General features: G+C 41.8%; 1 protein-coding gene across 10 annotated transcripts in view; it reads right to left on the bottom strand.

Annotated features, from left to right (window-relative positions):
- The window catches only part of heph (polypyrimidine tract-binding protein 1 heph), a 386,169-nt gene that overhangs the window by 146,842 nt on the left and 213,565 nt on the right, over positions 1-25,762 (bottom strand). For 4 of the 10 annotated variants that reach the window (XM_085490344.1, XM_085490339.1, XM_085490370.1 and 1 more), the window contains exon 3: positions 9,011-9,064. The exons of the other annotated variants lie outside the window; for them this stretch is intronic. In XM_085490344.1, coding sequence (XP_085346470.1) covers positions 9,011-9,013 — 3 coding nt within the window. In that variant the 5' untranslated portion in view covers positions 9,014-9,064. The remainder of the gene's footprint in view (positions 1-9,010; positions 9,065-25,762) is intronic. 10 annotated transcript variants of the gene reach the window in all.

Genomic DNA, 25,762 nt, shown 5'->3' with positions numbered 1-25,762 from the left:
CTTGTCTGCGGCAAGTATTCTTCACAACGACCGATTCAATCGAAACGATTCAAATTCTCAAGCGTATCGATAACGGGAGAATTTGATCTTTCCCTTTATAATCGTCCATTTCCTAATATAAATTAATTGAATAATTAAGATTGAAGATTAAAAACGGTGAAAACTTTCCAGATTAACTTTTGTTGAACAAAATTCGCGGAATTCTATCACAAAACTTTCGTTACGAGCTTTCTATTTTTTTTTTTTTTTTTTTTTTTTTTTAACAGTTTCTAAATATGAATGTTACGTCTCATCGCGCTTTCGAATAAAAAAGATATCTCTCGTAACGGCTTGAAGAGAGACAGAGAAAGTTGATTTTACGGCTGTAAAGATCTGTGTGCTCGCTTTTGAAGTCGGAGCTAAAGTGCTCGGAGGGCGGACAATGCCAACATGATGCGAAGAAGAGGGTGCTCGGTGCAAAGTAACTTTTATCTTTCTCGGATGATAAATACCTTCTGCGCAACCGGGCGGGAAGAGGATTCACTAGGTAGAGTAAAGCACGAGTCTTAAGGGGCATATCCGGTGACCCTTTTGTCGGTTCGAACCCCTCTCTAAATGGAGAACTCGACCCCTCGAATCTGATCCGTGATCCCTCTCGAATCTGCCGCGCGAAAGATAGCGGGGTGTGATGATCCTTGTAAGTTCGGTAGGTAATTGGAGAGATGATCGGAAAATAAACAATTCCTCGCCAGAGAGTGATTTTGACGAGCTTGTTTTCGCGGAAAAAATAAATCAATCTATCTTCCACAGCAACGCATCCAAATTAAAAAATAATTATTTATTAACAATTCTATTGTTACTTTTTCTCCGATATTTTCGAAAAATTAGATATTTATTTAATTCGTTTCAATTTTACAGCGGACACGCGCACATCCTGTATATATCTCCCATATTCCATATAATATCCCGCCCGAAAGTTCGAACTTGAATAATTGATGCTGTTTTCCGCTTCTCCGCTACATATATATATGTATATATAAGGATTCCAAATACCGCAGCGCGATAAAAGATTTATCGCTATAAACGAAGAGCGCGCGCGGAACTAAGCTCTGACGAAAGCTGCTTTACCAATCGGCCGCAAAAATGAATATTGCACGAGACACTTGGAAGTTTCTATTAACGAGCTACGGTCGGACGGATGCGGTTGCTCCGCACTTTAAAGTAGACTTTCGCATTTAATAAGGAAACAACTCCATCCATCGCGCGTGATGACGAAAGATCGCTCTCGAAAGATATTTATATAAACATCTCGCGTTAATTGAATATATCTCGATTTTCCAAACGCAACTCGTTCCTCGATTAGCAAATACGTTACTCGGCAAATATATCGCGGAATGATCAAGAGCAATTTACATATCTGAGTAAGTAAACGATGACGAGTTCTAAAGTGAGCGACAGATACAGCGTAATATCGGAACATTACGAAGCAGCCGACGAAGACGAATCTTAGGATGATTAATAAACCTGAAGGCACTGCCAAGCTCTCTCTCTCCTTCTACGCATCACTTCCCTTCCCTTTCTTTCGATTCCCTAGACGAGGATAGCGATGTGTACGTACGTACATATGTACGTCTCCTCGGGGACTCCGCGAGCCCTATTTCATTGGACTTGGCCCGAAGTTCGAGGTCCCGAGTTTCCGATGACTCGCGAAACTCCTCCAGACGCCTATAAACGGATATATTTATTGCCCGGCTCTTCTGGAACTCGTTCCTTTGGCTGGCCAGTCGATTTATTAAATGAGGCCGGAAGTGGATTGCCCGCGTCGTGACATCATCTACTTCTGATCCTCTTCGAAGCGAAAACTCAAAGAGCCATTTGCCTTCTCTTTTCCGCTTCGTGCGGGAGAAATGTTTGCGGAATGTTGCGCGAAGATCAATTTCGGCACATGTTTCCCAGAAATTATCAATTCGTGCTTCTCAATTTATATTACAAAAATATTTCGAATAAAATTATAATATACATTAATTATATATATTTATTATAATTAGCAAATTATGTATTACATCTAATTTCTCATTAATTATTGCAAAGATCACAAAGCGGATTTTTTTACTCGGTTTAATTCTGGCGCACGATTATTATCGGACACTGTATATATACTCCGGAATATTAAATTATACAAACATTTTAAACTAATCAATTCCTCGATATAATTGCTAATTATATAACAATTATATAGAATGATCGCACGTTTTGCATATTACGTATGGTAATATGAAAATATATGAAGCGCAACTATGTTGCTAGCTTTTCGTTCGAGTCTCACTGTGCAAATGATGACAAACGATGATTGTAGAATGTAGTAGACGTATATCCCTCACCTATACGTGTAAAATATTTCGGTAACGAATTATTAATAGCATGATGTCGTATATTAACGTTCTTCGGATTTACTGTCATTCACGCGTTGACATCGAATATAAGAATAATTGTGCGAGACATCAAGTTTAATATTAGCAAACTATAATATTTGCTTATAATAATTACATATTTATATCGCGACGACAGTTCTCGAAATACATTTTTCGTGTAACTTATTCATTCAATCAAAATAGTAGAAATCCAAATTCTAAATTATCGTTTCGTTCTTTATGAAATAATTATGTTTTTAAAGATACTTTGAGACAAATACACCATATTTCGTTCGAAACTTTATCGTTCGACGATCTAAATATAATTCGGATTGGGAAGACCTAATAAAACAATCGAATCGCGAGATTCAGTAAATAAGGATAATATTTGTGATACATTAATCGTCTAATAAATAATTAATCTTTATGTATAGTTAATTAATATATATATATATTTATATAATTTAATACTCCGAACAGAATTACGAAACATGTATAAAGCATTTTTGATCTCACATCTCTCTGCAGTGACATAAATTCTATTCTACGAGGAACCTAGATGACACGTCGTTTCTACTTTATGTGGCTAAACTTTGGGGAAAGAGAGAAAGGGAACAGATCCGATGCTCCAAAAAGAGCACGGCGTTTAAAAAAGCAGATCGGAAAATCGACATTGCGGGGTCAGGACGAGGGTACACCAGGGTGGCGGGGCTTATCCTTTTCCAGGCGATTTACGTGCGAAGTTCGCGTGGAAGGAAGCGAATCGTTTATCACGCGGAGAGCTAATAGATAACACGGCGGTTACGTGTTCGAGCCTCGATCGGCGCCCAACCGCCCTACCCTTATCCCATCTCTCTCTTCTACCCTCGCCGTCGTGCCCTCCAACTTCGGAGAAATTCACTTTATCTGTCTCGATCTGCGAGCGATACTACGCAGTCTCTCGATCCCGGATTTACCCCCGAAATTTCGAGATTCGACATACCGGATGCGCGTAACTTCATGCGGGCCCCTCGGAAACCAAGATTCGAGTGGATCGCAAAGAATAAGAGTCATCATCCGTGTAACAATAAGTGAGAAAATAGATGTTAAATCGAATTAAATTTAAAAAAAAAAATCCTAAAAAATAGCCAAGAGTTTTTCAATTTAATTCTCTCTCACAAAAAGTAACATATAAAATTTAGCACAGGTTCACAAACTTAGAAAAGAAGATTAATTATCTGAAAATTGTTAAACTCGACTCGTAATGCGACATGTAACAAAAAAATATGACATACCGGATGCGCGTAACTTCATGCGGGCCCCTTGGAAACTAAGATTCGAGTGGATCGCAAAGAATAAGAGTCATCATCCGTGTAACAATAAGTGAGAAAATAGATGTTAAATCGAATTTAATTAAAAAAAAAAATCCTAAAAAATATAATAACCGTACGTAAGAGTAATTTAAGAGTAAAAAAAGCCAAGAGTTTTTCAATTTAATTCTCTCTCATAAAAAGTAACATATAAAATTTAGCACAGATTCACACACTTAGAAAAGAAGATCAATTATCTGAAAATTGTTAAATTCGACTCGTAATGCGACATGTAACAAAAAAATATGGTCTCTTTTAACAATCATATGACCGCTACTTTTTTCTCACGTTATTTTACTTTTCTATTTCATTATATTTCACAATTAATACGAAATATCTGACTTGCTTTTTATTTCTCGAATGAAAGCTTTACAGAACTGTCTCGTGCACAAAACTGAATAAAAATGCGCTTTTCGCGTACAATAAATTTAATCTCGCTAATATTGACCGGCGTTTTATAAAAATAACGTAACATTTGTGACAGTTTAACCGTAATAATAATTGCAGATCGGAGCGTATTAATATTGTCATTAATGCAATGCGGGTAATAATTAATAACGTTGTTAATTTGCGTTACAAAGGGGAAAATAGTGAAGCCGTATTACGCAAATACGGCTACGTCAAATTATCTGTAGAATCGATGGACGTTAACGATAAATCACGACTTGTTGGCTCGCATTACAATGGAGAAAACATTAATTTAGCGTTAACGTTTACGTGCCCGTGTCGAGCCCCGTATAAAAGTACCAAACGATAACCATAAATCACACCGATTGTTAATTTGCGTTACAAAGGAAGAGAGAACCGGATCAGCTGTCGGCGGGCATGGAAAGCGACTGGGGAAAGCTTTGATTCCTTGATAGTGAAAAATGCGAATCGACCAAGCACTCCGAATCGAATGCAACGAGCGTAATAGGGCGTGATCTCGTGGCTTCGCGCGAAAAAGCGAACGAGAAAGAGAGAAAGAGAGAGCTATTTTCACGCGTCATAGAGATGGTAATTGAGTCGCGTCGCTCGAAAGATCGAATCGCACCCCTCGATCGACTGAGACACGAAGGAGAGAGATTCGGAGCGACACTATACGTATACGCACATATATACGAGAAGTTAAATCGGCGAAAACGTTCAATGCGAAGACCAGATTCGAAGTAAAATCTCTCTTGTTAAATATTTGAAGACGTTGCGCCAAAAAATACGATCTTTCTCTCTTTCTCTCACCCGACGATGGTTACAAACATATCCCAGCGGCAGAATCTTAGAATCCTAATTATTATCTGAATTATTCTGGAATTAATTTGTAGCCGTTTAAAAAAAATGTTATACGTTTTAAAAATACGCGAGGGCTTTTGAATGTTTTAAACCGCGAGTAATCCGAGAAGAGACGAGTATTCTCTAATATATTGATCCGCGGGACTTACTGCCGGCGAGAATGCTACATCGATCTCTACATCGACAGTTTCCCAAAGACGGCGGTTCCTCGCTCTTCCCATTCCCACTTCCGGTGCTCCAAATGCGCTTCCGATGCCGACGCACGAATGGTATTTCCGCGCGGTGAATCGCGCGGAATCTATTTTCGCGACGGAGTGACATATTCGCGGCTGAGCAGCTCAATGGCGGCGGCAGCCGGCGTGCGAGTGGGAGTAATCCATCATGCGACGTGTAGCGTTCTGCCTCCGCGATATTCCGCGACAAACATAGCAAGAGAGAGAGAGATGCGCGATCTGGGCGCGAGTAAATGCGAAAATTAAAACGAAAGGACATAGCTTCCTAATTTGAATATTTTTCATAAGAAGAGGGAAATTGGAGATTATTTTAAGAATTATTTAAAAAGTTAAAAAGTCTCAAAAAGGATTCTTTCTCGTGCGACAGGATTGAGAATGACTCGAATGATTCGTTCTTGCGAATGGAATCGCGGCCAAGTTAGCGCGCAGTGAATGAAGACGTTTCTGGTCAGACGCCATCAAAAAACAACTACTGCGTGCGTTTGACCTGTTTTCGAATTTACGACAATTTTGCTCATTTCTAATATACATAATATCAATAAATTTTACATTACTTATACGATAAAACGTAGTTATTTCATGGAGAATGTTTATAATCGCGCATCGGAAAATAATGAAATAACGATATAATTTTGCGATAACTCGAAAGTAGAGCGAGTCGATCTGAGTCAGAGATTCGCCCGGAGGTCTTCCAGAACCACGGTCTTCAGGTACGTCACATCCTTGGAAATTCGCCGGTCAGGAAATCGCGAGGGCGAGAAACCACTCCCGCTTTGATGTCACGGCGAACAACGTAAGCTCGCGACACAAAGGCGAAAGTCTCTTCGGGGGAAGAAGGAGGACTCGGTTTCTCGCAACGGAGGAAACACTTTGCGAAGAAGCGTTTTCGCGCAGGAAATGGCCCGAAGATGAGCGTACTCGTCTCGCGATCAGATATGAATTTCGGGGCGCGGGAGTTATCGCGTGAATATTCCATCAGGATATTGTGCGAACGTGTCGCTGTCAACTGGAAACGTTAATTCAGATTATCCTACGGCCTAATTCGGATTTTAACCAATACCATTAATGATTCATATCAGCGAGTAATTACTACTGCAGTTATACGCTGCATTTGAAGCGCTAAACTCTTCATTTGTAACATGCATTAGAATTTGTAACATTGCCCCTCGTAATTGAACTCGCGCAGAGATTTTGACGATCTTTCTTTTTTTTTTGATAGATTAAGTAGAGAAAAATTAAAATGTTTCTGGCAATTAAAATTTCTCTTAATAATATAACATTCGAGAAGTTGACGACAAATAATATCGGAGAAACGAGGCAAATAAAAAAAAAACGAGCAACAAGTCGCGTCAAAGGTGAAAACGCCCGAAGTCATTCGCGAAATACGAAGAAACTTCCGATAATGAGATGAGATGAGGTAGCGTTGAATAACGTAATGAGGAAACAAATGCTAATGGTCAGCAGCTTGTTCGCCAATGTGCCGAGAGCGTGTTGCGTTTTAACGATACCCGGAGGCACGCACGGCTATGATAAGACCTGCGCTTACTCCGCCAAGGTTTTACACGCGGAATAAAGATAAGCCGACGCGTCACGACGTGCGTTTTTCTGAAACAATCGCGGTCGTTAAGCCTATTGCGTAATGTACCGTGTATGCAACGATACGGCGAAAACGCGAAACCGTTTTGGAGGATATAAATATTTTAGAGGTTCTACTAAGAACTTTGAATATGTACATATTTTTTGCGATTAATCAGTTTTTTTTATTGCCGAGAGAAATCGATTCGCTCGAACAAAACGCGACAAAAATGTAAAATCGAGCGATAAAATCTTTCACGGTCGCACGCGCGATGAAATATAATATCGATACTGTAATTTAATAATACATTCTATTGTAATAAAAATAAAGACTATATCCCTATTTCTTTTTCAATTTACTCCGCATAAATATGCAAAAGTATTTCACGAAGGTTCATGACGCGATAAAGTATTCCGAATACAAAAATACTGAAGGGAAAGAGGAGAGATCACGGCCTGAACCCTTCGCGAGTGAACCTAGGGGAAGATAAAAAATTAAATTCACGCATCGTCGACAAAAATTGCCTCTTTCCCTCTTCAAAATTAACGTGGATTCCCTTGTTTGACGTGCGCGTGTGTCATAACCGATCGTTTCAATCCCCTCGCGACACTTTTCCGTACGTTACGCATTCTCGGGTGACACCCTGGACGACTATATACCAGGTTGACGATATAAAAACACATTTATCACTGTCACCCGCGGGACGTCTCTTATTTCACGGTGAAGACCGCGATCGAAAAGGGGTCGATCTCTCTTTCTCTCTTCCGAGAGAACAGCTTCGCCTCGCGGGACTCGTAATCATTTCTGTATTACGGGGAATTTCGCGTTTTTCGCCATCGAAATCTGCATCTCGTTCGCATCTCAGCTCACGCGACATTTCGACGATTTTCTGCAGAAAATCCAAGCTTCATCTTTTCGTTGCGCAAGATATTTCGCGGAATATTAAAAAAGTATGCTAAGAGAAGATCTTATCCGGACTCGTTCAGAGAAAATCCAAGTCGCGCAATAACCGAAATGGCACTCTTGAAAATGCATAGAAAGAGATGCTAACCCGGGAAAAACGGGTGCCTCATTTTATTTTTTTTCATTCAACGACCGTCTTTGGACGCGAAACGGAAACAGGTATATGTTTCGACCATCCCTTGCGAGTTGTTTCCGTAAAAGTTTAATTAATTAAGCCGCCGTGTTTGATTAATAACAACGCCGCGGAATCTTTCACGAAAATTACGCGAACGCGCGAATGACAAATTCGTCGTGTTATAACGTGTCGGAGAGGAGTACTTAATAAAAGCATCATCGTGACATCAGCAGAATGAATGCATCGGAGCCGCAGTCACGTTACATTGACGTATTAGATCAGCTTAATACGTGTACCGGGGCTATAATATGGAAGCGAATGGAAAATATTAGCATTGGTCGACTGGCTATTGTTTTCAATACGGAAAACATCGACGTCAATATTTATTATCGCGCTGAAATGATTGATTCGCGTGTGATTATGCGTCATGGCGGAATCGCCATTTATATTTAATGCGAGCTAAAGAGAGCCGCACGACTGAATCCATATCACATTTACTAAATTACGAAATGTACCTATATATCGCGCGCAACCGGAACAAGCGAGTCGCAGATCCTATAAAGTATGCATTCTACAATATTTCGCAATAATAATTAATGTCGCGAGTTGCAAGATAATTGCAAGTTAAAAATTTCAAGAATAATCGAAGCACAAATATTAACGGAAATATGTGTGTGTGTATAATAATTACTTATGATTTTTTAATTATATATAATTAGTGTTTATATTATCAATAGAGTAAAATGAGAATGAGCTATAAATTCTCGTTTACATATATAATTTTTCACGGTTTCCGAAAGACATTTCCATTGTGAGACAATAATTAATGCAGAAGGGAAACGAGCTAAATTCGCCGCGGTAATTTTTGTCCTACAAAGAGATTATTAGAGTAGGAGTAAAGTCGGCTGCATATTAAACCGAATGCGCTGCGAGCGGTGGCACACAGGCGGAAGTCGAGATGTATCGCGACGTTAATTAAGACGGATGTGTGCCTGCGAGATATTAGGACCTCTTCCCATATCCTTCACGAGCTACATCGTTCCCGGGGAAGAGCATTTTGGATGATAATGCAAGGATAAAACGACGGTATATATATATTGCTTTATATGGCTTACCATCGTCAGGGACGCGGCCGTCCCGCGCGCGTACTGGAATTCCTGGACACTCACCTGGAAACAAACGAAAAGAGGAGAGGGTTAGTACTTTTGTTCGATCCGTCTAAGTGATCAAAATCAATGCTGTCGAATGTATATAAGAATTGAAAAATAGAGGCACCAATTGCGTCAACGTCTAATTAATATTGTGATAATATAATTGAAACGCAATCCACGTGTGATCAATTTTGCGCGCTAAAATAGTGCGTTTGATATTATTACATACACAGCTTAGAGTCTTTACAATACTGTCACTTCAATCGTTTGCATTGAGCGAGCAATTTCGGGCTGATATTGTATATAGTCGAGTCATAACGATATTTACCAAAGGTAGATTCTAGAGCAGTGGTGCCATTTACTTAGCTTCCTTTATTTGCAACGTTAAATTCTACCCTTTCTCCGCTTTATCGATCCGCAATTTCGCTCTGTCGAAATTATGCGACGCGTCGAAACGGCACGTGCGATTTTGCGGACAAATTCGCCATCGCTGATCGACAATAACATTCCCGCTAGACTTGATTAATGACAGTTATCGAGTTATATAGTTCTGATCACTTCACAGCGATATTGTAGCTTCGTCCTATACGCGGAGACGCGATGCTGCGGAAACAAAGCGGCACCACGACGGCACAGATCCAATTACGTTTGACGTTTGAAGAATTATTGAGAGCGTGAACTAAGTGTGGAAAATTTTTATCCTCCACGGGACTATCTCTCGTCGATTTTCGCTCTCAGCTACAATCGAGAGCATCTCTGTTACAGGCCCGTTACAGAAATCTTTATTAGAGCAAAGCGCGGTTTCTCCCTAGCCACAAATTAATTTGTAGGGGGCTAAAAGCGCAGACTCGGAGCAAATATCGACGATGCGATGCACCCGGCGAGATATCTCGATCGTGCCATCTGGCACACACGTTCTGAGTTCACGAGATATCTCGGTCGCGCCACCTAATAGCCAGATTAACACGTCGACAAGCGAACCTATCGACCGAATCACACGTATGGCGTCGAATCTACGGTTCGCTCGAATGGCATCCTAATGGACAGCCTAATTTCCCCGTTTACCGATGAAAATTCCCGTCCCGTTGCGTCATCGTCTCGTTCGAGAGTTCTTATGTATTTCTGCGTCACGTCATTTCAGTCGGTCGCGCCAACATTCTTCACTGACACGTTTATCTCGTGTTCGCGAGAAGATAAGTGGAACATCGTAAAGTCCTTTCCTTCTCTTTTTTTTAATAATATTCGTGTAATTATTAAAGTTTCTTTTTTTTCACAGGCGTTGCGTGGCGCAACGGTGTGTATTAAAAACAAGTTTACAAGCTTGCGTATATAAAGATAAAACTGCACGGGAATTTCAAAAACTAATAAAAGAGCGAAACCTCGCGAATATCGTAAAGAATGATAAATGCGGTAACGAAATAAAAAAGAAGGAAGAAGAAAATGAAGGAGGCGCGCCGGATGGAAAGAAATCCCGCTGGACTCGGGTATGTTTACGTAAATATCGGATCGATAGCCACGGTTTTACCGGCTCTCGACACGCAACTTTGACGATCGGCCGCTTTTTTTTTCCTTCTTCCACGCTTCCAAAGGCGCGAATCGATATAAAAGGCGACGAAAGTATTCGGAACGCACAGCGCGCAAAACGAGACGGGAATTTTTAATTACACGCGTCGCGTGTCGACCGATATCGCCGATCGATACCACCTTGTTCGTTGACGTTCGTTAACGCTAATCTCTCGATTGACACGAGATTCTTTCTCCACGCTTCTGGGCGTGTCTAGAATAATCTAGAAATAATTAACGTGCGTGTTGTGCGAGATAATTTTCGAAAGAGGAGGGAAAGGAAGCTTAGACCATCTTGGACGCGCAACTTTGCAAAAAAATATTCTCTCCTAGAATCAACGTCCTATTAAATTCTAGTCAACTTTTTTTTCTGAACGAAATTCGATATTCGATCCTTCCGAACGTTTGAAGGTAAAGACCTGTCAGATGACGAAAGAGGAAAGAGCAATTTGTCTTGTTGTATTAGCAAATGGATGATAATGATGGAAAAAGGGACGTCGATGGAATCGACGAAAGCGTCCCGTCGATGTTTACGCGTATTTACGAGCAATCGAGCATGGACACACGCGTGAGTGATCCACACGTGCACGAGGGTGTGTGCGTGTTGCGTGAATGTCTTTGTAGGATCAAGCTCGTCCGCTTGCGTCGATGCGTAGATAAACACGTGATGCGTGTATTACGCGAAACTACTACCTCGTATTGCCGATAATAGTTACGTCGAGTCGTTGCTAGTAGCGACATAAATACCATATACCTATATATTCGTGAAAGTATAACTATATAATCCCTACGTAAATCGAAGATAAATTAAGACGTTTCGGATAATTGAGCTGTAAACGGTTGCAAACGCAGATAACAAATTCTTATTCTTCCGTTAAGACTGCCTTTCATCCGAGTCGTTTCCAACTCGTGTAATTCCAAACGGACTTTAACAGAGTATTTTAATTTCCGACAGATTCGAAGAGAGAGTTATTTAATGCTGAAAATTGGAAAGTTGCCGTCGTATCTTCTCGCGCGGAAATTACGAGAATTCCGCGGCGTCCGGCTCGAGGCAACCCCCGTATTTATACGCGCAAAGGTGGCAGAGGGAGAGTTGTTAATGCGTGTTTCCGTCGAGTGTGCCCGTTCGCGGGAGGATGTGTACATAGTTACGGACGCCTTGTGATACTAATTGATGTCGGTGAACGGACAGAGAGCTGTGACGGACCGGATCAGCTGGATGGAAGAGCGGACTCTTCCGCCTCGCAAAAGCTCTTTCGACCCTTCCCTCTTTCTCCCCCTCTTTCGCCCACGAAGGAAACTCGCCCGGACTATGCTCGACAATGGACACGAGGAAGAATGTCGGCGCATGCCGTGGCAACAATGCGCGAACAATGCCGCGTAACGACTCGGCGCTTTCGCGAGGGCGCAAATTGACGTCACGCGAAAGACGACGTCGACTCGATGCAAACTTGTTTCGCGTTTAGGTACGACTATTCTCGCAGTCGTCGGCTTGATAAGCGATTCACGTCGAGCTTCTCTCGAGATACCAGTGTTCGACGGTTTAAAAAATTTTGTCTATACGCATTTTTATTTAAGGTGTGAAAGAAAATGTTGCCACTACTTGACTTGTGAAAGGAGATTTCGACGCTTTTAGGAATATATTGTGAAAAGCACGAGCTCAAAAAATGCTGATAATTGTTGCGAAATGTTTTATTATAACGAACAACGTTAAATATAATTTTGCGAAGAATGTCAAGAGTAGTTTTGTACGATATTTATATGATCATTTTCGTACATGCGAAAGAACTGGAATTCATCTGCGTATTTAGATATCTCTTCTTTACTTATTCATAAGATAGTATTTTCATTTCATTTCAAGAGAGTTACACATTTTCAAAAAATATATTATTTCAACATTATTCAAAATTTCCCAGTTTCTCTCACGCGAGTGCCCAGATCTCTTAACGTAATAAAAGATGAGAGCAGTTTACTTTCACGAGAACTGGGTAAACTTCTAATTGTATATTTTATTGATCTTTTTTTTTTCTTTATTTCACATTTCAAAAATATTCATATTTTGTAAAATATAAAAAAAATATTAGCTACTTAATCCGAATTGTTATTTTTGTTTTCACAAGTATATGGATTAAAAGTATTTTTCTTTGAAATTCAAAACAGAATATAATTGCTGAAATGTCGAATAACAGAACGATTCTAATATAATTTCAAATATCAAGCAATTTGTGGAGGTTCTGAATTAGCGAAATATTATTTGCGCGGGTAATTTTGTAATTACGCAATATATTCTTCGCCGTTCAATCTTTCGCAGACTCTTACGAAGCCAATCGGTGGAAAACGAGCAGGAATTAAGTATCGAGTCCCGATTGGACCGCCTTTGCGGCTTCGAATTTCCCATTTCCGACTTCGCCTCTCACGCGAAACCAATGTGGCGCGCGGAAAAAGAGGCAGCCAGAGAGACCAGGGAACACCATTCAGCGGACCGCACGAAGAGACACGTGTATAGGGAACACAATGGACAGGTAATAGCCGGGAATGAGGGATCGATAAGAGTTGACTTACAAGGGCGGCCGTAAGGCGATTGCGCGAGGGAAATATAATTTTCCGATCTGTCGCCGATCGGAAGTTAGATGCGGCCACGCGAATTACGTATCGTACAGAACGGTATGAAAGGAGAGTAATTCTACTTACACGACTACGTCGTGCAGGCAGTCCTTACAGTGCCAAGTTATCTGCGAGGCATTAAGGTGCGCGCACGCTCGCGCGTGGAAAGGATGGTGGAAGAAACGACGGAGAGAAAAAGGATCAGAGCAAGGAGCGAGAGGACGGAAGTCGCTCCGGCAGCTAGATGGGTTTCCAGGATCGACCTTCCACTCCAGTAATGAGAAAATCACAAAAGACGTGTCACTTCAATGGGTCTCCGGTATCCGTCATGTCTCTCTCTCTCTCTCTCTCTTTCTTACTCTCTTGAATCTTTTCGTTCGATTACCAACGACAACCAACTAAGGCCAATGGCCTAAATCCTGTGTTCGGAAGCTTATTATCGAATTTATTTTCGAAGGAGAGAAAGAAAATCTCAAACGCATAATACGCATTATCGCGAGTACATTTCCCGATTGATTAATCAGATGGACTTTTCGTTACTGTAGAATTTTTCTTTGCTAAATTAATATAGTTAGAAAAATATAAGCGCACTCTCTTGAAATAAGCCAAGTTCGATTCGCCATTGTGGTACAACATCCTTTGAAAGAGATTTTGGAAATTTATTATACGATTGTGGGTCGCGTTTTTTCTTCTTTCTTGTTCTTGCTGCGACGCAATTTCCTAAAACGAGTTTCCTCGCTCGCTCTTATTTGCAGTTGTTGAAATCGCCGATGGCGTTTAACAAAATTTTTACTCTCGAAAGAACCCGGGGGTGTAATCCGCGTTCTCTCGCCGGTTAATAATAGCCGGCCTAAAAACTGTTTAGTGGGCCGATTTATTCAGGAACACGTAGCGACCATTAATGCGAGATAGCGCCAGCTGATCGTAGACGGCGATACGAAGAGATTTAAGTATCAGCTGACTAGGCGGTTTCCAAGAGGCTTCCTCTCTCCCTAACCATCTCTTCCAATGGTTTATTTACTCGTTTCCGACTTCCGTTTACATACGTATACGAAGGAACGCGAGAATTTAAGAAAATTGGATCGACAAGAGTTCGGGTGACCGGCGCGATATTAAGATTCTTTTCTCATTTCGCGATTACGAAAATCAATTGTATAACGATATATATATATATTAAACGTCCAAGAATATATATATGAAAAAACTATATCAAAATCTTAGTTAATAAGTCAATTGCGAAAAGAAATTTCAAAGAAAATTTTTCCTTCAAAATTTAATCGATCTCCTCATCGAGATGGAGAATTAGAAAATCTCGCGACAGAATAAGCTCTAAATTACGGTTTCCGCAAAAATGAACATTTTTAATTTACTTTACTGAAAAAAATAATTTATTTTCCTAAAAAAAAAATTCTCGCCAGTTACACGCATTTCCGGAGCACTTCATGCACACACATGCACACTTGTCAGATATAAAACTGCCGGCGTGATACTTTTTTATTTCCTGGACGAAACACGGTTAAACGGTGCGAGGAAACGAAGGGAAAAAGGAGAAACACGTCAAAAGAAGACCGTGTTCCGAGGAAGGAAAGAGCGAATGGATTTCATACAAAGGGCCCCCGTTATTCCATAATGTACGCGGATGTACTAAACGGACATGCGATGGACGTTACACCGGAAGGTATGTGCGATGTAAAAATACAGTCGTGGAAAAACAATACGCGTCTTTCCATTCCGACCGCGTGAAACAAACACGCTTTGAGATTCGCGGCGCGCGATACAACAAATAAATAAATAAAAATAGATAAAGGCAAGAAAAAAATAGCACAAAAAAAAAGGAAAAACCCGATGTAAAAATTGCGGAAATTCACCGAGGATTTCGTCGCGCACGCGAGTCTTCCACGCTTTTATTTTGACGCCTTCCTTTCTGACACGAGCAATCTTTCTCGTCGAAATGGAATATTTTTCAAGTACCGCAAACGCGGTCCTTTAGCCGAAAGCTATTCTCGATTTTGTTTCGTAGAGAGAATGCTCGGCTTCGGTTCGTTATATTCGGAAATAGCGCACAAACCGTTTGGATTAGAAATAAAGTTACTCATGGATGAAAAAGTAATTTTCACATTGATTCTCTTTCGCGAAAGGTATATCATTTATTTCGCCAAAGTATTTGTCTTGCGGAAGATAAAAATTGACTTATATAAAAATACAATCTTGAAAAAGTAAAAATGAAAAACGCTATTAGCTATCTTCTATATTACAACGCAAAGAAAATCCGAGCGCGATTACTTTGAAAAGTAAAAACAGTAAAGCGTCAAAGGAATTGCTATCGCAGGATGCATAAATAAATTACACAACCGCCGGCAAGGGTTGTCATCGCGGATGTAATCATCTCGGCGTACGTCTTAAGTAAACGAAGAGAAGATAAAATATCTCTCTCTCCCTCTCTTCCACTCCCCCTCTCTCTCTCTCCCAACTTTTTCTCCGTTTTCCATCGGGTGATGTTGTAAGAGTTATTGCCAATCTCGTTCAGTACGCAAAACGAATCTCCTTTGATGTCTTTCAGAAACCGTGAGATTGCCTGGCAAGCACTCTGGTCGAACACGTTTTCAAAACTGTCCCGACCTTTGAACAACTTCACATTACTCATTAAAAGTCTGATACCTCATTAACTATCGCTGAAATTAAAGCCACTTTTCGTAGCTGTTACTTTACATTTGACTGCCAAATGCGACGGCACATTGATTTAAGAAACTATTTCCTTTATATAAATTCGTGGATCTCTTTCTCTTGCCTTGTTAAAATTTCGAGAGATAATTTGATCCGCTTTATCCCGAGTCAAGTTTGTACGAGAAAATATAACTCTGGACTTTTATATATTTTTCGACAATATCTCGGCTATTGTCATAGCCAGTCTCATTTCATCGACGTTGTATCTGTGACCGACTTTAGGATGTTATTTCTCCGAAAGAGACGTGATTTTTATATCGGTCGACCGATAACGACTCGTCGAAAACAACTTTCGACATTAATACCGCGAAAGCTTACAAACTAAATCAATTCTGTTTTTTCTGCCGAATATTCCGCGATTGCGATCCGGGGACTTTATTACTCAACCTGGAAGCGAAATCGCTTCCGGCAGTCAGTCCCGAACTAAGCACTCGCGTACTTTACGATGTAAACTTTGTCGAATGGCCGTTTCCGCGAGTATATCGCGTCGTAAAAGGGACAAGTCGTCGACGAGGGAGGAGTCATCGGTTTATAACGCGACAATATCGAGGGGAAAAGAAAGGAGAAGAGAGAGGGAGAGCCTCTTCGAGTCATCCCTCTCCTTCACCACGGAATGTAATTCCTATCGCGACGACGATAACGTTCAATCGCATCAAGCATACGATCGTCGTGATCGAACTAATCTACAAACTTCCCCCACGCAAACGTACGATCGTAAGCGCGTGAGGAAAGGGAGGCCATCGCTTTTAAAAATGGGATCACCGGCAAACGTAGTGCCGACTGATAAACGCGGCCGATAACGCCGATGGTGCTGGTAATCGCGGTGTTAATCGTCGAGGGATTCGGCGGAAATCGAACTTTTGAAGGTAGGACGTTTAAAGAGAGCGTGTCTCTGTCTCCCTTACTGATTTTTTTCGTATATCAACGAGTTGCAAATGTGACATAGAAAAATTGTATTTAATAAAAAAAAAGAAAGAAAGTACAAATTATATTCGCGAAGAAGCCAATTTATGATTAATACAAATTCGTAAACGTTGCGTTTGATCTCGTGCATCGACGTCGGATATTTAACAATTATCAGGACATTTATAAAGAGAATTTCTGCGTCACTGATTTTTTTCGTATATCAACGAGTTGCAAATGTGACATAGAAAAATTGTATTTAATAAAAAAAAAAGAAAGAAAGTACAAATTATATTCGCGAAGAAGCCAATTTATGATTAATACAAATTCGTAAACGCTGCGTTTGATCTCGTAAATTGACGTCGGATATTTAACAATTATCAGGACATTTATAAAGAGTTTCTGCGTCACTGATTTTTTTCGTATATCAACGAGTTGCAAATGTGACATAGAAAAATTGTATTTAATAAAAAAAGAAAGGAAGTACAAATTATATTCGCGAAGAAGCCAATTTATGATTAATACAAATTCGTAAACGCTGCGTTTGATCTCGTGCATCGACGTCGGATATTTAACAATTATCAGGACATTTATAAAGAGAGTTTCTGCGTCACTGATTTTTTTCGTATATCAACGAGTTGCAAATGTGACATAGAAAAATTGTATGAATAAACAAAAAATATAAATTATATTTGTGAAGAAGCCAATTTGTGATTAACCCAAATTCGTAAACGTTGCGTTTGATCTCACGCATCGATGTCGACTAAGTCTAAGTTCTTACAAAGAAAAATCGCGTTCTACTCTCGAGCGATGTCCTATATTAACGAGATAATTAATAATAATGGGGCACGAACTCCCCGCAACCACGCCCAATTACCGTCTCGTTGTTCCATCCGAACCGATGTAGGATCCGTTTTAATTAGTGCGACGCGCTTTGTGCGATGTTCGCTAATAGCGATAACCGGCGGGCGATTACTAACGGACTCATCAATATTCCGTTTTCGCCGGCGTCCGCGTCTTCGTCGGCTTGGAAGTTTGCTGCGAAGTAACTCTCAAGTGGAAATCCTCGCGTTTGGTCAGCCCGGGACACAAAGGGAATCCGATCGCGCAGCCAATCGATATAATCGGCGACTCTCGAGATCGCGGCTGCATTTGACATCGCTTCGCTTAGACCAATCATGCGAAACGAAAATTTCACATTATCCAACAAAGCTGAACAATCGCGCGTTTACATTGGATAGATTGTACCGCGTTCAAATTTCTCTCTCTCTCTCTCTTTCTGCTAATTAATAAATTATATGATTCATACGTATCAACCTATAAATGAACATTTTTATTTCATTCGTTCCCTTTATAGTATACAATAGACAGAACATAATTATAAAAATATGACGATAAATAAAAAGGAAGAATCTACTTTATAGACAAATTTTTTATAAGATGTTGCTGCATGCCGTAAAAATACAAGAGATACTCTTGCATAAACGCGAATAAATGCAACGATACATTTTTAAACAGAGTATCGTCTGACGTGCGTAAACTTGCGAGAATATGGAAGCGAAAGAGCGACACACAGCATAGTCAGCACACAGATGGCGATAATGCAGATTCATCGCTAGGTTGCAATCGGCGACGTCGATAAATGGAAGCCGATACGAAATCAATCGCGAATTCTCATCGATTCGGGACGACGCGACGCCGCGCGTATATGTTTCTCCCGGGGTCTATTATTTACATATCGGCAGCGCGAAATCGAATGATCGACGGCGCGACGGCGAAACAGCGGAATTTCGTTTCGGCGGGCCTCGAGAACGATGAGGAATGGCTTCCGCGGGTAAAAGCTGGAAACGAATTTCCCGAAATACGAGACGCAACTTCGGCCGAAGGTATAACAATACCGATGATTGCGGCCGCGTAGTAGTTAGTATCGCTTAGAAAGGACCGGTCGTCTTTCTCTATCTATCTATCTCGCTTTCTCGTTCTCTCCCGCCTCGATATTAGTACTATAGCTTCCGATCGAAACTGGGTAAAAACTCGTTATTGGAATTGTGCCGAACTTGTGCGAGGGAAACGAAGCATGATCGAGATAGTGGATTTTTCTAGGATTACTTAAACTGTATTTTTTAATCTTTCTCCGTTCACGCGAACCAAAGATTTTCTCTCTTCTTCACTTTGTTGGTCTAATACATTTTTATACCACTGACACTTCAATTAGCATTTTAATTTGATTTCCACGTACCTTATTTTCTCACATTTCGTTATCGTTTGCCTCTCGAGCAAGAAGAATTGAACACGTGTCGATAGTAAAAGCGACATACTAGATAGAGTCCAAAATTAACGGGAAATTAATAATTAGTAACGTGTAGAAACAAAGCAAAGACGTCGATTGACGTAACGAAATAGAATTTTTCGGGGCATTGCATTTAATTTTTGGAGAGTGCAGTTTGCGTGTAATGAATATTACGAGAATGAGCGCCACTGCACGGGTCAACAAACTACAAAGCAGGCGCGGTAAACGAGAAATTTTGCATTATAAATTGCACGCAGAGCGGGCATTATTATATGGTAAGGCCATTACTACGTAATGTTATAATAGTAATGTTGCTATTTAATTCAGTGTTTACGAAACGCAATTTCATAACGCCGCGAATGAAATTTAATCAAAATGACGTATTAGACGTTCAATTATTCATGACAGCGATTGTTATTATGAACATGCAGTTTTGTCATGTGAAAGAAAATTCTACACTCTGTCTGCGATATATATGTAAACTCTCTCATTGAAAAAAAAAAAAAAAAAAAAAAAATATATATATATATACCTATATATCTCGCGTTACGATATAAAATCTGAATTTTTACTGAGCAGTTAATCTATCAGTGTGACTTATCCTCTCACATTCCCCAAGTCTTACAAAAAAATCGATATTCGGCGCTAAGTTTGTCTCGCGAGAAAGTGACGCGCGATCGATTTAATTCTACCAAGTCCCGCGAGATCCCTTATCAATCGAAAGCTCAATCAAATATTTAACTGCGTCGTAACGAGTACGAGCCGCAACCATCCTCTTGTAACTCTTGAATCGAGCTTTAACGCGGGGTTGGAGTCCTCCCTTACAATGGCGGCATCTCGTATCTGGCCTCGTATCACTAACGAGAGGGAGTTGAAACGGAGAGAGAGAGAAACGGTCGACGTCACTTCCCTACGCGGCTTCGCCAGATAAAGGGAAGAATGAGCGTATTGCGGGAGAGAGAAAGAGGAAGGTTGAGAGAGAGAAGGTGGATGAAGGGAGAAACTCCAGCACCAGGAAATCGACTTCCCCGGACTGGTTGGCAACGGCGATACACGATCGCCAATTGTCTCCGCCGTCGTGCCGACGGTGTTGCGCTAACAATACGCTTTCGCATCCGCGTGCCGTGCAAAATGTAGGTAACGGAGAGTTTAATTAAACTCGCGGCGAAAGTCGGCCGCGACCATCCCCTCGGAATCGGGAACGCGCCTCGGCCTAATGGAATTGTGTTTCCATCTTTATAAAGAATGTTGTTTTTTTTTTATTTCTTTTTATACCTCTCGTTCGAGTCATTTATATCACTCTTGATTTTTCACCCACCGCGGTTTCGGATTTTCAATTTCTCCTCCTCCTCCCGAGAGATTCGGCAGATTTACCGGTCCGTGGACCGTGACGTGGTTCGGTTCAACCGGACGCGCGGTGGCATAAAATTAACGCTAAATAATACAGAACGACAGAAGAGACGTAAAGGGAACAGCCAAGAGAGAGAGAGAGAGAGCGCGCACGGTGAGTCGTGAATAATTTCGCGCCATCGATCGGAACCAGCTATAGGAGGACCTCCTCGAGATCCATCGAACTCGTCGCATCCGGTGTTGGATCGATCGCGTTGTCCGGCCAGGCGTCTTGTCTCGTCTCCGACGTGTATCACCACACATGCATATTTCGTGTTTCGCCTTTTCCCTTCTCGATTGGTTCTCTCTCTCTCGCGCCTTACATTACGCCACTCACGTCGGCCATTCCTCCTGGAAATCCTCTCGTCCGTCCAGCTGGGAGCCGATCCGGGACACAGTATTCCATTCTTTATCTCTTCGTTTCTCCGTCTTATTTCGCCGCGGTTACGCTCGCCGCCGCACAAAGCCGACTCCAATTACACCCGGGATCCCACCTCGGCCGGGCAATTGAAAAATAATAGAAGCTACTCTTCTGGCTTGTCCCTACGCAGCCTCCATCTTCCTCTCTCTTTCTCTTCCTTATTCTTTTTCCGCGCCCCGATGGGATATTCCCCGCGAGATACAAGTTCCGGGGTTGGAGGAATCAGGGATGTGAAACGAGGGCGGTTAAACGGTTAATCGACGTCGACGCGGGCGTCGATTAATCAAAAGGCGCCGGGGCGTCGTCTCGATTTACAAATGGTCCTCTCTCCTCCTATTTCGACGATAAGCGGATCCTTATTGGATGGTCGGGCTGGTCCCGTGGGAATCCACCGGGGTCGATTACCCGATACCGGTCCCGAGATGCTGCGGAGAGAATTTCGCGGCCGGAGAAAAAGTAGCTCAGCAGGAACACCTTAATCCTCCGCGGCCCTCTTTCGATATATTCCGCGTGCGGGATTTCCAACGGAAATAGGCTCGTGAAGTGAATGGAATTTATAAAGAATCTTGCAATTTTTCAGACCGCAATACATATTTTTATTGGAATCTTCAATTCTTATTGACGAATGGATTTTTCTTTCCTTGTGAAAGACGAAATTATTTCGCCTCGTATTTATTAGACTACATGAAATATATATAGGAGATTTAAAGAAACATTTTTCCATCACACTTTATATAAATTTTATATAAATGGCACAAAAAATTGAGAGATGTATTGATTTATGCATTTACGTCATAAGTTTTGCCATTGAGAGAATCGGTATTGGGGGGAAAGAAAAAAATCTTGCTCGACTTCAAAAGCGCCGAGAGATATATATATATATATCTCACGGTTATAAGTCGGTTACGTAAAGGACGACGAGAACGCCCGATGGATACGATAAACGCGAACAAACAGCGGGAGATCCCCGATCGTGTCGCGGCAAAGCGCCTCGAATACGTCACAAACACGGCATACATCTCCGGATTTACGGGGATATCTTCGCGAGATTCGTGCGTACACACAGGCCGCGGAGAGAAGAATAAACGGGCGAGAGAAAAAAAATGACGAGCGGATGGAGCTCCTCTTTTCGCGGAGAAAACTCGTGTGATCCCTGTCGGCGACGCGAACGGACAGCGGAAGCGGCAGATGTCTCCTCATCTCACCACCTCGACTAGCTGGGTCGCGAGATATATTTTCTATCTCGCGGCGGAAACGTGCGCCGCATTTTTCGAGAGCGACGAAAGAAAGGATCTTCCCTTCCGCCTTCCGTGACGCTGTACATTTGTTACAATTGCATCCTCCGGATCGGAGGAAATTCTCGTCGAACTGAGAGGCGAAGCCACGATGAGAAAGAGAGATTTTCGGCGCAAAAGAGGCTTTTTCCGCGATTAAGGTTTTTTTCATCGACGTCGTCATCTGCGATTGAAAAACTCGCTGCTGCCATTGACGTTTCGCACGGCTTGCCGCTGACAAATCATTAAACGCGAAACCGTTGTTGCTCGGGTCCGTTAATCCGTCATGCGAAAAGACGGGGATCGGACTTGAGTTTGAAGGGATTGTTTCCCACCGTGACGTAAATCGCACAGCGGTCGACAAGGGATGGCGACTATTAAACATTAATTATACTACGAAATTTACTTAGAAATATGAAGGGAAGGACGGCGGGAAAATGCCAACGGAACTGGAGGGTCGACGAAAGTAAAGGGCGAGAGAAGGGAGAAGAGTCTGATAAAGCAGCTTATAGGAGAAGAGAGAGAGAGAGAGAGAGGCAACAAGGAGAACCTGAACGCAGAATGCTGGAAACTACCCCGGAAACTAACTCGACGGCTTAAGAAAAGCGGGGTTCTAGGCTGCCGGAGATGGCCGAAGTTTGCCCCTTGATTAGACATTTATGGCAGGGAGTTGTAAACGAGCGTTACAGACATTAATTAGCATTTATTATTCATCATGGCGCCTGCCATATTCAATCCGGGCAAATCGATCGTGAAACGCGCTCGAAATGCGATTAACCGTTTCTTTTCATCCGCATTAAATCCAAAATTACCGCGTAAATTGCTCGAGCGAGTCAATTGACCGAGATTGTCGATCAACGCTCGACCGCACGAGACCTTCGATTCCCTCCGAAATCCATTCGGAACACGACGCACCGATAATTCCGTGGAACGCGCTCTGCGGATCACCCGACGCGCCGGTGTCCCGTGACACAATGCACTTTGACGAACTTTGCGGCCGGGCTTTGCGGAAGAGCGCGTCGGCATCGTCCTACGCGCGCCCATAAAACTGATCCATTACAGACGCAGTTCTATGGTTGCGCGGCCATAACCGCCGCAACAATGCCGCCCGTTTCTCCCACACCACGTCCTAAAAGCGGGCCTTTATATAATGAGACGAGCTTAATTGGTTTGACAACCGCTACGGGCACTTTCATGCATTAACCCTTTCTATTCTCTTCCCTCGCTCTTCACATCCCTGGGGTAGTCGTTCTTCGCTCTCTCCGTCCGATTATACTCTCGTCTGTTCAGGGGAGTTGCGAAGAATTTTTTTTTCTATTTGCGAAAATATTCATACATCTTTTTTTAAGATTTATATTTTAAACAAAATATATATACTTCAGCACTATATATTTTTCTCAAAAATTTTCCATCTCTTCGTTAAGAAGAAAATAGTTCATTCTCATAATTATTAAGCAAATTTTATCTATATATTAAAGTATCTTTTTACGTCTGAATTTAAAGAAAATATGAAAAAAAAGATGAATCGGTTGCTTGAAAATGATTAGCCGAGATATTCCTGAATTATTTTCCTTATAGAACCGCTACAAAGTGACGCAATATACAAAGGAGAATCCACGTGAAACATGTGTCCTCCGTTCGCCCTCGTGTCCATCATGAATGCAGTATTATAACGGGCCGAGATCGGCTTGTGATCGCACACGCCCGTGACACATAGTCACGGCCGTTGATGTACGGCGCGACATAGATTATGTGCGCGCGTACACACACGTACGTAAAATTACACCGTCTCTTGCCCGAGCGGCGCTCCTTTATCACTCTCTCGGTTAGGAATCGCGTGCGAGCCTATGTACGCGCGTGTGTGTACGCGCACACACACACACGTGCCGGCATGATGCGGTATTTCTAGGAGAACGTTAATTAATAATTTAATCGAAGAGAGCCTGCTTCGGTCCTCGAATACGGGACGCAGGCTCTCTAATTAAAACCGACCGGCGCTCACGTGTGCGTAGGTGCGCGTGTATATATATATGTGTTCGCACACGCAAGTTCGCACACATGTGACGCGGCACATTCTCGCGCTCTTGCGGTACTCGTGGTTTCGGTCCCGAGGAAAATAAAGAGAATCACGGATGTCCACTTCGTGCGGTAAAAGATCCCATATCGCGAAAATCGTCTGTTTCGCTTTATTTTAATTCTCTCGTTACACGGTGTTACACTTTCCGTGGAGACGAGCCCGCACGACTATTTATCTTCATTTTCGATTTCATTTTCGGTGGTTTTATCGTAGGAACGCACGGGGTCGAATAAATCTTGCCGGAGAAAACTCGAGAATTTAATGGATGCGCATAAAAGTCGCCCTTTTCTTATTTTATAATAAAATTCAATGCACTTTACATGTATTTTTGCGCACTTTTGCGCAGCGTGTTTTCTCACAGAGTTGTACATCAAAGCGACGATAATGAATCTGCATGATAAATATAACGTACTACGACTGTATTACGAATGAATAATGAACGTAATAATAATAAGTATTGAAAATTTAATGGCCAGCGTTGCGGGATGTGTCCGTAATGAATATTATAAATTTGCGCGCGCGAAACATACGAGATTTTATTTAATTTGTACAAGTCATATAATATGTAACAGATTAGTAACGCCCACACCTACGCGTAATGACGCATAGACAGAGAGCGTAATACGTTTTGTTGAATTGTTCATCGGATCCGGCGTTATCTTGATAATGAAAACGGGAGAACAAATACACGCGTATAAAAACAATTTTGTCGCTCGAGTATCGATGCCGAGATGTTTCGTAAAGCTGACGTGTAATTTCTGCCTGTTACGAGTTTCTCGACCAATCTCAAACTGTTACAAGTACGCACGATACCCTCCAACAACGCGCGTATATATCTTGCGATCCGAGGTCGTCATAAAGGACGGCCATTGTCCCTCGGTTTATCACCGTGTAACTTAGTCCGAGGGTGAGAGAGAAGGACAAATACCTATTGGTCAAGATGGAACGTTTATACGATACTCCCGGACACGATATGACGCTTTCCCCGGCGGTTATACGACCACGCGTTTACTTGCCCAAAGTAATCCTAGTCTCGCGAAATAAATCGTAGCGAGCCCCGAAATTTCTCCGGCGTGTTTAATAGTCCGCGATATTAAATATCGCACCACCGTCGTTGCGCGAAAAAATTTGGCCTAAATACGAGGCGTATCGTACAGTTACGTTATGCACAATTTATAAAAAAAAAAAAAAAATGGTAAGTTTGATAAGTAAATTATGTCGACGAGAGATTAGAAATTTCGAGTCAACCTGCATCTTCGTACGCTCTATTATTAAATTGTTATCGCGTCAACTCGTATCAAGCCGTAATGTTTGAGCGACAAGCCAAAGTAGTTGCGGGTCGGACATAGACAGACGCGATATAGCGTTGCCCAGATATTCAACGAGATTTCATGCGAGCATTTCATGCATCTCTCTTGCCGAAGGGACAAGCGCGCCGGCAAGAACCGAGGAAGGATAGACGCGGCGAGTG

Source organism: Nylanderia fulva, unplaced genomic scaffold (assembly GCF_048542155.1).
Source record: "Nylanderia fulva isolate GAGA-0341 unplaced genomic scaffold, ASM4854215v1 Scaffold1, whole genome shotgun sequence".
NCBI lineage: Eukaryota > Metazoa > Arthropoda > Insecta > Hymenoptera > Formicidae > Nylanderia > Nylanderia fulva.
Note: the sequence above shows the minus strand (reverse complement) of the source record. Positions and strands in the feature narration are given on the sequence as shown.